Raw genomic sequence first — 15,375 nt, forward strand, 5'->3', positions numbered from 1 at the left:
GAGGGGAAGAGAGAGCGGAGTTAAAGAGAGCAAGGGAGCTTTGTAAGTGCATCATGCTCTGATAACAGTAGAAGAATAAGGCCAGGGCTCCCTAGTCCATTCTCTTTGTGTGCTGTGTGGTAGACAGGCTTTTAGCATTAGCTGTTCCCTCCAACAGAGTAGTTTACTACCCTGCTACTGTACCCTCTGGGCCTCACGCAGACAGAATATGGTGTGTGTGTGTGTGTGTGTGTGTGTGTGTGTGTGTGCGTGTGTTGTTGTGTGTGGGGTGTGTGTGTGTGTGTGTGTGTGTGTGTGTGTGTGTGTGTGTGTGTGTGTGTGGTGTGTGTGTGTGTCTGCTACCCTGCTACAGTACCCTCTGGGCTTGACAGCACCATTGTTATGGTATGAGTTCCATGGCCCAGACTCTGGATAAGGAAGAGGGTCTGATTTCTGAGGCTGCCTGTCCAGCTCTTTTGTACTCCACATAAAGAGGGAACGAAAGGGGAAGAAGGAAAAAGAACGAGAGAAAGGAAAAGAACTGGGCATCTAAGACAAATGGATGGGTTATTTTGAGTCTGCATCTACATCCCAAATGACACCCTATTCCCCTTTATAGTGCACTACTTTTGACCAGGGCCAATAGGGAAACCCATAGGGCTCTGGTCAAAAGAAGTGCACTATTTAGAAAATAGGGTGTCATTTGGAATGCACACAGAGCCTCTGATAATTGGGCTAAGGACATTCTAATGCCTCAATAAATGGGTATGATGTGACCTTTTAATGAGATTATACCAGGGAAGGCACTTGTGATGCAATTATTCCCCCCTGCTTTTCACAATGGTGATCCCTCCATCCCTCTACCTTTTAATATTTGTCCTCTCTCTTCTCTCTCTCTCTCTCTCTCTCTCTCTCTCTCTCTCTCTCTCTCTCTCTCTCTCTCTCTCTTTCTTTTTCATCATCATTCCCATATCCTCAGCGTCTGCTCTTATTATGATGTCACTCTGGAACCTGCCAGTGGCCAGTGGCTGGGGGCGGCCATTACCCTGCTGCCTGTAGTTCTGCCTCGGTCTGTGACAGTCTGCATCCCAAATGGTACCCAATTGCCTATTGCCAGACTGACAGAGGCATTGATGGAGGCTCATCAAAACATAGAGGAGTTGGGAGAAATACAGTACTAGGGATAGTTAAGTGGGGAGGGCTGGGGAAAAGGGAGGGGGATGCTGTACAGTAATTGTGATTAGAAGTAATTAGACTGGTTTTATAGGATGGCATGTAAGCAGAGATAATACTCACACAGGGCATCATTTACTGTAGGGTGTTTGCATTGAACTAGCCTTTTTTATATTTTACTGGTAGTTAACTAGTTAGTACTTGAATCTGGTAAGAAATGTCAATAATGAATCAGAATCAAATGAGACATTCCCTCTCAACCACTACTGAAGAAAATATAATTTGAATATGTGTCTGTTGATTAGATCTTGTTTGGAAATTCAAAACTACTGTTGTAACATAATATTGGACTGCATATCCATGTTTGATGTTATTTAATATAATGGCTTTATCAAAGATGTGCTCTGTAAAGTCAAAGATGTCTTACAAAGCCAGAATTACAATGAGTGACACCAGTAGGACAGTCCTTGTTAAGACTGTAGGATAATAATAATATATCACCATCATATGTTCAGCATGTTTTCTGCTAGATGTGAAATACAAGGATATGTAATTACTAGACACAGTTCTTCTTATCTCTCTCCCACTCCTCTTCCCTCCCTCATTTTTAGTTACATTTAAATTCATTCAGGTGGTTTATCAGTGGTATCATAGTGCTGACTATGGTGAAGTGGCACAAAATCAAATTAAGCTCACTTAAGATATATTTTTTTTTTATTGCAATGACTTTGAAAAACTGTATTCGGAAAGTTACATTCATTTCATGGATTTTTACTGAAGTCCATGTCAAGTTCAAATGAAAAAAGAAAATAAACAGGTGTGCTAATTTAGTTTTGGAGATGGAGGAAATGCCAATCATTTGTGTGTGCATAATATGTGTCTCGTCTATAAATGAAGTCCATAAAATACCAACCAAAGCTTTTCAATAAGATGTGTCTGTGTCTGCATTCACCATGCACTTATGTGTACTTATTGACAATGGCTAAAGAAACCATTTAAACTGGAAATAAGCTGTAGCCACACAAGTTATGTTTAATCACTTCAAAGTAGCAAGTGTTTTACATGTTATTTAGTTGCATGTTTGATAATGAAGGTCATTCCAATATATTGGTTAGGAAATAAAACAGAAAATGATAACTCAATGTGAATGTTTAGCTGACAAGTATTTCATTTAGACTTCACTGATATGGACCCTTAAAAATGGTTTATATTTTCTTTGTAAAATATGGGCTTCAGTCCGATTGCAGATTTAGACAGCCAATTCATTCTAGACTTTTGACTCAAAAACATTCCGGAGGAGTTCTTGACTACAATTATTTCTGTCTTTCCCTCTGTGAGTTTAGTCTGCCGTTGAGAAATATTGTCGGTTAGTGAATGATTGTAATTACTCTTCTCTTTACACCAAATGAAAACCTGTGACTGAATTCATTAGAGCGCTAACCAACCTTCAACTAAATTAATCCACTTCCTTCTAGAAGTAGTTCTGTGCAACGATGATTCTTCAGAATCTTTTTGAGTATTTAAGTTTTTGGGGCTAAAGCCACAAAGGGGCTGTCTCAGAGAGTAACCAAATTAGTAAAAAATGTTCAAATATCCTAAATATCCTAAAGACTTACAGTATTAATGTGTGTGTGTGTGTGGGGGGGGGGGGGGTATTCATCTTTGTGTGCACGTGTACACACAGTATGTATGTGTGTGTGTGTTTCTGTCTGTCTGTGTGTTTCAAATCAATCAAAGTGTAGACTTTAACGTGAAAAGCTTACTTCCAAACCTTTAACCAACAGTGCAGTTCAAGAAGAAGAAAATATTTACCAAGTAGACTAAAATAAAAAGTAATAATAAAAAGTAACACAATAAGAATAACGAGGCTATATAGAGGGGGCACCGGTACCGAGTCAGTGTGCGGGGGTACAGACTAGATCAGGTAATCTGTACATGTAGGTGGGGGCGAAGTGACTCTGCTTAGGTAACAAACAAACAGCGAGTAGCAGCAGTGTACAAGAGGGGTGGGTGTCAATGTAAATAGTCCGGTGGCGATTTTTATGAATTGTTCAGCAGTCTAATGGCTTGGGGGTAGAAGCTGTTGAGGAGCCTTTAGGTCCTAGACTTGGTGCTCCGGTACTGCTTTCCGTGCGTTAGCAGAGAAAACAGTCTATAATGATGGTGTTGGAGTTGTGCCTGGCCGTGCAGTCATGAGTGAACAGGGAGTACAGGAGGGACGTGAGCACACATCCCTGAGGGGCCCCCATTTTGAGGATCAGCGTGGCAGATGTGTTGTTGCCTACTCTTACTACCTGGGGGCGGACCGTCAGGAAGTGCAGGTTGCAGAGGGAGATGTTTAGTCCCAGAGTCCTTAGCTTAGTAATGCGCTTCGTGGGCACTATGGTGTTGAACACTGAACTGTAGTTAATGAACAGCATTCCTACATATGTGTTAATAGTTTTCAAGCCCTGCCTTATCCGACGAGAGCCGGTGTAGTAGGAGCCGGTGTAGTAGGATTCAATCTTAATCCTGTATTGACGCTTTGCTTGTTTGATGGTTCGTCTGAGGGCATAGCGGGATTTCTTATAGTCAACCGCTCCTTGAAAGTGGCAGCTCTAGCCTTTAGCTCGATGCAGATGTTGCCTGTAATCTATGGCTTCTGGTTGGGATATGTATGTACGGTCACTGTGGGGACGACGTCATCGATGCACTGATTGATGAAGCCGATGACTGAGGTGGTGTATTCCTCAATGCGATTGGATGAATCCCGGAACATATTCCAGTCTGTGCTAACAAAACAGTCCTGTAGTGTAGCATCAGCGTCATCCGACCACTTCCGTATTGAACGAGTCACTGGTACTTCCTGCTTTAGTTTTTGCATGTAAGCAGGAATCAGGAGGATAGAATTATGGTCAGAATTGCCAAATGGAGCTTTGTATGCATCTCTGTGTGTGGAGTAAAGGTGGTCTAGGATTTTTTTTCCCTTGTTGCACATGTGACATGCTGGTAAAAATGTGGTAAAACTGATTTAAGTTTGCCTGCATAAAGTCCCCGGCCACTAGGAGCGCCGCTTCTGGTTGAGCATTTTAGAGTTGGTTGAGAGCGATCTTAGTGCCAGCTTCACCTTGTGGTGGTAAATAGACGGCTACGAATAATACAGTTGAGAACTCTCTTGGTAGATAGTGTGGTCTACAGCTTATCATAAGGTACTCTACCTCAGGAGAGCAATACCTCGAGACTTCTTTAATATTAAACATTGTGCACCAGCTGATATTGACAAAAAGACACACACCCCCACCCCTCGTCTTACCAGAGGTAGCGTCTCTGTTCTGCCGGTGCATGGAAAATCCCGCCAGCTCTATATTGTCCATTTCTTTGTTCAGCCACGTCTCGGTGAAACACAAGATGTTGCAGTTTTTAATGTCCCTTTGGTAGGATAATCTTAATATTAGGTCATCAATTTTATTTTCTAACGATTGCACGTTTAGCAAGAAGAATGGAAGGCATTTGGAGTTTACTCGCTCCCCTCCGGATTCTCAGAAGGATCCTCGATCTGCGTCCCCTTTTCCTGCGTCTTTTCTTCATGCAATAGGCGTGGATCTGGGCCTGTTCCAGTGAAAGCAGGATATCCTTCTCGACGGACTCGTTAAAGGAAAAAGTGTCTTCCCGTCCGCGGTGAGTAATCGATTTTCTGATGTCCAAAAGTTTTTTCCGGTCATAAGAGACGGTAGCAGCAACATTATGTACACAATAAGTTTAATTTTTATTTTTTTTAATTGCACAATTGGTTGGGAGAAAGTAAAACGTCAGCTATAGTCTGTCCGTCCGTCTGTGTGCCTGTCCGTCTGTGTGCCTGTCCGTCTGTCTTTCTGTCTGTCTGTGTGCCTGTCTGTCTGTGTGCCTGTCTGTCTGTGTGCCTGTCCGTCTGAGTGCCTGTCTGTCTGTGTGCCTGTCTGTCTGTGTGCCTGTCTATCTGTGTGCCTGTCCGTCTGTCTTTCTGTCTGTCTGTGTGCCTGTCTGTCTGAGTGCCTGTCTGTCTGTGTGCCTGTCTATCTGTGTGCATGTCCGTCTGTGTGCCTGTCCGTCTATGTGTCTGTGGAACAGTGAGTCTCTCTATTGCACAGCTAAGATCTTATAGAAACCATAGAGCCAGTCAATCTATTAACCCTACAGTGTATTCTGTGTTCCTCCATGTTCGCTGCACGTCACAAGACATTAATTTCACCCATCTACCTGAGGCGAGGAATGTCGAGCGAATCTGTCCCCAGCCATAAAAACTCTCTTTAGTGTGGGTGAAGGCACTGGGCCGCCTGAAAAGGTCAACGAACAATACAGAAGAAGGAGAGGTGGGAGAGACAGGTTGAAATCATCTCTGGTTTGTACTCATGCCAAGATGGTTGAGTAAGACTCAGGCAATCCTGATCCTACGAGCTATGCCCCTCCCCTATGGCTCCTCACATAGGGCTGCTACGAGGAATTCCAGAAGTGGATTCTTAATCCTCAAAACCCGTGGTGATATCCAATATTTGTGATATATTAGCGGCATATTAGCGCTGGCGATATTACTGTGCCAACGTAGATGTCCTATTTTTTACCGAGATTGTAAAACAATTTGTATGTTGATGTAGTGCCCATCGATTATGAATGTTTCAACTGCTGTGTTGAGAAATCATGTTTTTACCATCAGTTTCTGTTTCAAAGAGCACCAAAACCTACAATAACCATGAGCCTCACGGTCTGTATCGTGCAATCACAGAGCAGATACAAGTCACGTGATCTGTTAGCAAATCACGTGTTCGCTAACAGATTTTTTAAAATATATTTTATTTCACCTTTATTTAACCAGGTAGGCCAGTTGAGAACAAGTTCTCATTTACAGCTGTGATCTGACCAAGATAAAGCAAAGCAGTGCGACACAAACAACACCGAGTTACACATGGGATAAACAAACGAACGGTCAATAACACAATAGAAAAGTCTAGATACAGTGTGTGCAAATGTAGTAAGATTAGGGAGGTAAGGCAAAAAATAGGCCATAGTGGTGAAATAATTACAATTTAGCAATTAAACACTGGAATGATAGATGTGCAGAAGATGAATGTGCAAGTAGAGATACTGGGGTGCAAAGGAGCAAAAAAATAAATAACAATATTGGGATGAGGTAGTTGGGTGGGCTATTTACAGATGGGCTGTGTACAGGCGCAATGATCTGTGAGCTGCTCTGACAGCTGATGCTTAAAGTTAGTGAGGGAGATAGAAGTCTCCAGCTTAAGTGAAGTTTGCAATTCGTTCCAGTCTTCGGCAGCAGAGAACTCAAAGGAAAGGCGGCCAAAGAGGAGTTGGCTTTGGGGTTGACCAGTGAAATATACCTGCTGGAGCGCGTGCTACAGGTGGGTGCTGCTTTGGTGACCAGCGAGCTGAGATAGGGCTAGGCTTTACCTAGCAAAGACTTATAGATGATCTGGAGCCAGTGGGTTTGGAGACGAATATGAAGCGAGGGCCAGCCAACGAGAGCATACAGGTCGCAGTGGTGGGTAGTATATGGGGCTTTGGTGACAAAACGGATGGCAATGTGATAGACTACATCCAATTTGCTGTGTAGAGTGTTGGAGGCTATTTTGTAAATGACATCGCCGAAGTCAAGGATCGGTAGGATAGTCAGTTTTACGAGGGTATGTTTGGCAGCATGAGTGAAGGATGCTTTGTTAGYAAATAGGAAGCCAATTCTAGATTTAATTTTGGATTGGAGATGCTTAATGTGATTCTGGAAGGAGAGTTTACAGTCTAACCAGACACCTAGGTATTTSTAGTTGTCCACATATTCTAAGTCAGAACCGTCCAGAGTAGTGATGCTAGACGGGCGGGCGGGTACGGGCAGCGATCGGTTGAAGAGCATGCATTTAGTTTTACTTGCATTTAAGAGCAGTTGGAGGCCACGGAAGGAGTGTTGTATGGCATTGGAGCTCGTCTGGAGGTTAGTTAACACAGTGTCCAAAGAAGGGCCAGAAGTATACAGAACGGTGTCGTCTGCGTAGAGGTGGGTCAGAGAATCACCCGCAGCAAGAGCAACATCATTGATGTAAACAGAGAAAAGAGTAGGCCTGAGAATTGAACCCTGTGGAACCCCCATAAAGATTTCCAAAGGTACGAACAACAGGCCCTCCGGTTTGACACACTGAACTCTGTCTGAGAAGTAGTTGGTGAACCAGGCGAGGCAGTCATTTGAGAAACCAAGGCTGTTGAGTCTGACGATAAGAATGTGGTGATTGACAGTCGAAAGCCTTGGCCAGGTCGATTAAGACGGCTGCACAGTATTGTCTTTTATCGATGGCGGTTATGATATCGTTTAGGACCTTGAGCGTGGCTGAGGTGCACCCATGACCAGCTTGGAAACCAGATTGCATAGCAGAGAAGGTATGGTGGGATTCGAAATGGTTGGTGATCTGTTTGTTAACTTGGCTTTCAAAGACTTTAGAAAGGCAGGGTAGGATAGATATAGGTCTGAACAGTTTGGGTCTAGAGTGTCTCCCCCTTTGAAGAGGGGGATAACTGCGGCAGCTTTCCAATCTTTAGGGATCTCAGACGATACGAAAGAGGTTGAACAGGCTAGTAATAGGGGTTGCAACAATTGTGGTGGATAATTTTAGAAAGAGAGGGTCCAGATTGTCTAGCCCGGCTGATTTATAGGGGTCCAGATTTTGGAGCTCTTTCATAGCATCAGCTATCTATATTTGGGTGAAGGAGAAATGGTGGAGGCTTGGGAAAGTTGCTGTAAAGAAGTGCAGAGCTGTTGACCGGGGTAGGGGTAGCCAGGTGGAAACCATGGCCAGCCGTAGATAAATGCTTATTGAAATTCTTGATTATCGTAGATTTATGGGTGGTGACAGTGTTTCCTAGCCTCAGTGCAGTAGGCAGCTGGGAGGAGGTGCTCTTATTCTCCATGGACTCTTCAGTGTCCCAGAACTTTTTGGAGTTTGTGCTACAGGATGCAAATGTCTGTTTGAGAAAGCTAGCCTTTGCTTTCCTAACTGCCTGTGTATATTGGTTCCTCACGTGACTTGTATCTCCTTTGTAATTGGACAATATAGCAGCTATCAAGTGACATCATGTGTTTGCTAACAGACCATGTGACTTGTATCTGCTCTGTGATTGGACTATGCAGACCCAAATACTTAATTGGATGTACATAGGCTGCGATTTAAACTCATAATAGACACACCCTTGTCCACTTACCCTCGCCTTATGCCCTTGTGGGAATCCCCCTCGGCGTCTTGGAGGGAGGTCCAAGTGATTAGCCAAGCAAGGGAAGTTTGCAACATAAGCCCTCGTTTTAAATCGAGTTTGCGAGTGTACAATTATCTTCACTCCGGGGCCTGAAACTCCCCATAATTAAATTTGTGACGATTGTACATCTAAGAAAAGTCAGCAAAAACTTAAAAACAACATCAAAGGAGGAGTCAGCATACAAGTGTAAGTAAAAACGAATGCAAATAAGTTAGAAATTGTGCTACTAATGCACATGACGACACAAACAGGTCTTGTAAAAAATAAATATGTTTTTGTTTGGTTATTTTTGCGAAATTGTAGAAATAAAACGGTTTCCTTCTTCAGAAGTTAATTCATTTGCTAGCTATCATACAGTTGGTGCATATTAATAATTATATATATAATATAAGTAGACATGCACTCATAATTGACTGTAGCACATATAAAGCACCCACAAGCTACCGGTGGCTGAAAACACAATCATCGCAAGATGAACGAGTGACGAATTCCCGGCCAAGGGTGGTCCATTTAAAAATCATTCCTTCCTCCAACGCCCCTTGCCCTGCAAGTGTATACTCGTCAGACGTCATTATACGTCATCAGAAGTGTCCACTTCATTTGAGGGCTGAGGGGATAGGGTGTGTCTTTTAAGTGTTTGGACCGCAACCACAGTGTTGTACCTCTGACTTTTTTTCATATACCACAGTTTTTCTTTCAAACGATTTTTAATATTTTGTATGAACGGTTCACCCCGTTCAGGGAAGCGGCATGTCGGAGCCCTATACAAGGCAAGGGCTGCATTCCAAACACGTGAAAGACACACCCTCTACCCTCAGCCCTCAAATGAAGTGGACACTTCTGATGACGCATCATGACGTATGATGAGTTGACTCTTGCATTTCCCAGAAATTCGTCCCATGGTTGTGTTTTCAGTCACCATGGAACCACCGGTAGCTGTTGTGTGTGCTTTGTATGCGCTACATTCAATTATGATTGCATTTCATATCTTGGCTAGAAGACAACGTATCCGCAGACATCAAATGCTAGCCATCCGACAATATCAGGTAAATCGAAAATTACAATGTAGAAGTGTGATGTCAGGGAAAGTTGCATGCACTAGCTAACATTTCCAAAAGCTAACCAAACAAAAACATTATTACTTTTACCATACGTGTTTGTGCCTTCATGTGCATTAGTAAAACAATTTCTAACTTATTTCCATAATTTTTTTAAATTACACTTGTATGTTCAGTTCTCCATATTGATGTTGGCTTTAAGTTTTGGCTGACTTTTTTTAGTGGATGTATAATCATTGTGAATTGAATTATTGGGTGTTTCAGGCCCCGGAGTGAACTGAATTGTACACTCACTAACTCGGAGGGCTGAGGAGGGCTGAGGTGCTTATGTTGCCAACTTCCCTTGCTTGGCTAATTGTTTAGATCGACGGCAAAGATGGCTGCGGGGATTCCCCCAAGGGCATAAGGCGAGGGTAAGTGGAGGAGGGTGTGTCTTTTATATGTTTGAAACGCAGCCAAGCTCCTTCCTCATTACTCAAGTAATATGTTAATATTATATCTTATACATCTTATATTATAAGAATACAGTGAAAATGTTTGCCGTTGCAGGCAAACATTGATGATCATTGAGTCTCCCTTCATGATGTTTGTCCAGAGGATAGACATTAATCAGAGGAACTGATATCACAGGAAGTGACATGGTCGTTCCAATATTTCAATCGTTATGTCAATTAATGGGATCTTAAGAACAAATATCCTCTGGTTTCACTTTACTGTTACATTTATTTAGAGTAGACCATTTCGCAACACAATCTCCAAAGAAACCTTGCCATAACTGCAGCAACAGAGATATGTCATGACTGGCCCTTTTAATTATGGCATGTGGGGCCATCTGTGGTGTCTTCGGTAGATTATGGAATGTGTTGCTATTTTAATTCGAGTATATTTTGCGTATGTCAGCAGTCAGTCAAATGCGCAAAAGTTTAACTGAAACTAACCTAGTCGGTTAAAATTAGGAATTAATTCAGAGATTTTGGCATTAGGGTAAAGTTGATTCATTCTGAGATTTAGGCTTTAGGGTTACGTTTAGGCATTAATTCCAAGTGGTTAAGGTAAGCGTTAAGGTTTGGAATATGGTTAAAACAAAAAAAATACAAAACAAGTGCCTAGCACTGGGATTGAACCCATTCGTGTTGCCCCTAGTGGACAGTAGGAAATTGTCATGGAAATATAATGTCACCCCATGCCATAGTTTCACCATTTAAGATATGCCTAGATATGCCAGAATTCACCAGAATTTGTCCTGACATTTCAATTTGCTGTCTTGACTTCAGTGAAAGCTACAGGTGTTAATAGGTAACAAAACCTTTTCATTTCCTGGTTACGGTAACCTGTATGACAAACGCTGTCACCTATAACGAGACATGTTAAATAATTCACCTGACTTGGATCGTCTATAGCCTTTGTCAAAGCCTTTTTAGCAGTTCAAATGTTGTGAATTCAAGACCCCCAAGCGTTGACATTTAAAGCCTTCTCAACCAGACAGTCATCGTTCTCCTGACATGTTGACATTTGAAAGGATACTGTCTCGAAAACCAGATGATATTATCATGAGAAAGAAGCACAGTATATATATATATAAGACACACCAACCAACAAAACAACATCATTTCATACACCATTTAAAATAGCCCAATATTTAACCTCAACATCAACCTTTCCTGACAACAGTTGCCCTTCTTGGTCATTTCAAGTACAGGTACATTCAGTCTATGATAGAGAGCACTGTGAGCAGAGAAGATGCTGGATAGGTAATACGGCGTGGGTGTCTTACCTGTAGGATAGCGCTCTATGACAGGTAGGTCATCCACCTGTAGTGTGGCGTTACCGCCACTCCGCGTAAACTTCACTATATGGTACTTTCCATCATTTACAAACTTTGCTGTCTCCTCAATATTTATGTCGTCCGTTCCGACATTAAATATAACTGCAATGTTTCCTTTTTCCTGTTGAGACAAAGAAGAAAGAGCAGAGAAAGTTTAGAGATGTGAAGGAAGAGTATTTTGTATATTCCAAAGCAGGTGTTTGGTTGCTTCATAAAGAACAGCAAGGTGTAAGAGTGATTGTGTTTGTGCAGTGATGATGATGCTGATGACCACATCCAGGCGGTGCCACTCAACCTTAGAACCTTAGATACCTTAGATACCATCTGATTAAGTTTACATAATGAAAGGACATAGTCATCTAATCAAATCTGAGACTTTACAAAGAAGTACATCTCAAAATAATGCAGCCTGACCTGATTTCCTTGTCAATATAAATGTAGTTAGCAGTTCTAATCAAGTGATACAACAACGTCCACAATCAATATGTATTTCTGTTTAGCCACTGAAATCAGGTTCCAACCAAACAATACAAATATGAGTAGGCTACATATTGATTAGATAATGCAAGTTAATTCAATAGGGTGAGCAATGTTTTCCCCCAAAGTCTATGTTTTAAGGCTCCCGAGTGGCGCAGCGGTCTAAGGCACTGCATCTCAGTGCTAGAGGCATCACTACAGACCCTGGTTTGATCCTGGGCTGTATCACAACCGGCCGTGACCGGGAGTCTCATAGGGCGGTGCACAACTGGTCTAGCGTCGTTCGGGTTAGGGGAGGGTTTGGCTGGGGTGGGCCGTCATTGTAAAATAAGAATTTGTTCTTAACCGACTTGCCTAGTTAAATAAAGGTTAAATAAAATAAATAAATATGTATAATAAACTAAGTTGTCCATGGTGTGTAGTTTTTACTCAACCACCTCTGTTATTTTATGAGCGACAAGATTCAATGACACTCAGCAAAAAAATTTACTGACAATTTTTCCCCCTACTCTTTTCATATCAAGATGACTATTTTGTCTTTGGGATAATGAGAGAGACCATCTGTGTATTGCTGTGTGTCACGACTCCTGCCGAAGTTGGTGCCTCTCCTTGTTCGGGCGGCGTTCGGCGGTCGACGTCACCGGCTTTCTAGTCTCCACCTATCTACATTTCTTTTTCCTTTTGTTTGGTCTTGATTGTACACACCTGGTTTCCATTACGTTATAATTGATTCCCTATTTAACCCTCTGGTTCCATCATGGTTTTGTGCGTGTTTATTGTTGTCAAGTTGTCTCGTTTATGTGCTCTGGTTTTTTGTTCTCCTTGATGGAAGATTGCTTATAGAGTAAAGTTCAGATTATTACTAATCTCTGTGTCCTGCGCCTGACTCCGCCTCACCCACATCACCTAGACTATTGACACCGTGTGCCCCAAAGCACAGTTCAAAACTCTCCTCATCAGTTTAACCATCAGTGCTTTAGAATCCAATGAGAAGGTGGGAATCTAGTTTCAGGGCAGATTGTATGTGGCATTCAGATCCTGAGTAAATCGCAAAATTATACTAATTCAATCAGCGTTTCACATCAAACAGGAATTAAATGATCAAATAATTAAAAAGAAATATGTTCACTAATGTCTGTCTCTTCCATGTCCCCTACACAGGTCAGGCAGTCTCTCTCTCAAGTTCATGTCTTATTATTTGTCATATGTAGAGGATACACATGGTATACACCGTCCAATGAAATGCATGCTTGCAGGGTCAATGCAACAACAATTAGAAATAATAAAAGATAAGAATACAAACATAAAGTAAATGGCTCAGTAAAGTAAAAGTTCTCTCTGTCTTTCTCACCCCCCCCCCCCCTCTCGATCTCTCTTTCTGAGCTGGTACTGTATGTTGGGAGCAGTTGGTTGAAGGATCAACCCTACAGCGCAGTACAGCAGTACACTGCATGAGATTATCCAGTCAGCATAGCCTCTCTCTCTATCTTTCTCAGCCCATCTATCTCTCCTTCGTTCTCTCTGTCTATCCCTCCCTCCCTCTCCCTCTCAGCCACCTCCCTCTAACACAGAGTAAGTAGTGAGCACATCCCACAGCCAAAAGCTACTTCTAGCTACCCCAATTAAAAACATTTGTAGTGTGTCACACCAGATTACGGAAACTAGGACGGTTCTCTGGTTTATAAATGTAATTTCAAAGGAAGCCAAGCGCTAACACAAGATCGTATCAACTGATACCATTAAAGCTACAGTAATAGATTCCCTCACTCCCCCACAGCTCTTGTTTTGAAACAGACAACAAAAAAAAGGAAGAAAACTCTGCAGTTAATATGTTGATAATAAATCCCACTTTAAAGCTACAGTCTGGGAAGCTGTTTAATGGTTACTTAAATTATTGATATGTACCATCTGCTATACACCAAAACAAGTGGCGGGGACCCTGTTTTGTCATTTTTCAAATCACAGAATTGAGTTTTAAACAGAATTTTAAAGAACACGATCTGAAGCCTGACCCCTACTCCATGTATGAAGGATAGGATGATGGGATGGAGGCATGAGAGAGATGGAAGGATGATCTGGAGGGCGTGGAGGAGAGGAGTGGCGCTCGGCCTTAAGAGTAATCCTCTCCAGGAGGGGAATAGACCCCCTGTGGCCTCTCCAGGATCACAGCGTGTGTGTGTGTGTGTTCCAAGATCACAGACATAGAGCTTCATGAACATAGCCCGGGGGCCTCACACGGGGAACAATGCTCATCAGATGAGCACAGTAGCATGGCCGGTTATATTGACACCAGTGCTGTGTATAGAGTGGCACCCTAGATACTACACTACTTTTAGCCAGAGTCACTAAATAGGGAATAGGGGACCATTTTGGATGCATTCCAGGCCACTGCACTCCACAGTCAGCTGAGCAGATATACAGAGAGAGGGAAGGCTAATGAATGGTATGAATGCAACAGAAAAACGTATCCATACATTGCATTCTCTGATAATGGAATTATTTTGTCTCTTTTAAGCAGATTTTTTGCAATGCTTGCAGTGTGTACCTCTTTCTCAAGGACTCCTGCATAACATCTGACTGCAGTGACAGCACTGTGTTGTGCTGAGCGGGCAACTACCTAGCTAGCTACTTTCAAGGACTGTCAAACGCATAACTAAAAATGACACTAATTCATAACTTTATGGGGCCCTTACTCCACAGCAAAGAAATTACATCAAAACAGGTTTAGTAGAAGAGACGAAAGCAATTAAAGTCAGGCTTTTAATAGTCCTCCTTCAATCGCTGTTTAATGATCCCCAATGTCTCGTTAATGAATTCACTGCATTTAGTCACAAATTGCCTTTACAATGTTCTAAAGCAAAAAGAACTAGTGTACTTTGAGAGGGAGAGGTGGGAGCTTAGGGGCAAAGAGAGATGAAGGTAGAGAAGGGGGAGAGGGCAAAACAATGAGAATGAGAGAGAGAGAGAGAGAAATGATCTCAAACTCTCTCTCTCTCTCTCTCCATGATGTACTACTTTTGACCAGGGACTAGATTAGAATACCGAATAGGGAATAGGGTGCCATTTGAGACACAGTCCTGGTCCATCTTACTGTACATACACTCAGCCCTCTATACCCCACCAGCTCTAGCCCTTCTATACCCCACTCCCCAGGATAGAGAGCTGTGTTCTGGGTAAGTGCTGTCCCTGCTGGGTAGCACCCCTGGGAAAATGCACATATATAACCCACACTGCCGGCGCACCCCAAGATCCAACCCTACCCATTGTGTGTGTGTGTGTGTGTTTGTCACCGCACACCAAAATACAACCCATCCCATCCTGTGTGTGTGTGTGTGTGTGTGTGCTGCTTAACCCTGAGATTCAACCCTCCCCTTCCAGACAGCGAGCACGATGCATGCTAGCATGATTAATTGCCTATCAAGCTGAAATTGAGTTTAATTAACTGATGAGTTGATCCTACGGTTATTCTCCTCTCCTCCAATCTTTTTTCACTCTTTTTTGGTTCTCCTGTTCTTGTCGTTCCTCTCATGCAGCTGGAGGGTGTGTGTGTGTGTGTGTGTGTGTGTGTGTGTGTGTGTGTGTGTGTGTGTGTGTGTG

The 15,375-nt window shown here is 42.6% G+C and overlaps 1 protein-coding gene across 1 annotated transcript in view; it reads right to left on the reverse strand.

Moving 5' to 3' along the window:
• The window catches only part of LOC111968067 (neurexin-1a-like), a 594,370-nt gene that overhangs the window by 94,262 nt on the left and 484,733 nt on the right, over positions 1-15,375 (reverse strand). The window contains 1 exon segment of the mRNA XM_070444976.1: positions 11,251-11,422. Within this exon segment, the coding sequence (XP_070301077.1) occupies positions 11,251-11,422 (172 nt within the window).

Source organism: Salvelinus sp. IW2-2015, linkage group LG8 (genome assembly GCF_002910315.2).
Source record: "Salvelinus sp. IW2-2015 linkage group LG8, ASM291031v2, whole genome shotgun sequence".
Taxonomy (NCBI): Eukaryota; Metazoa; Chordata; class Actinopteri; order Salmoniformes; family Salmonidae; genus Salvelinus; species Salvelinus sp. IW2-2015.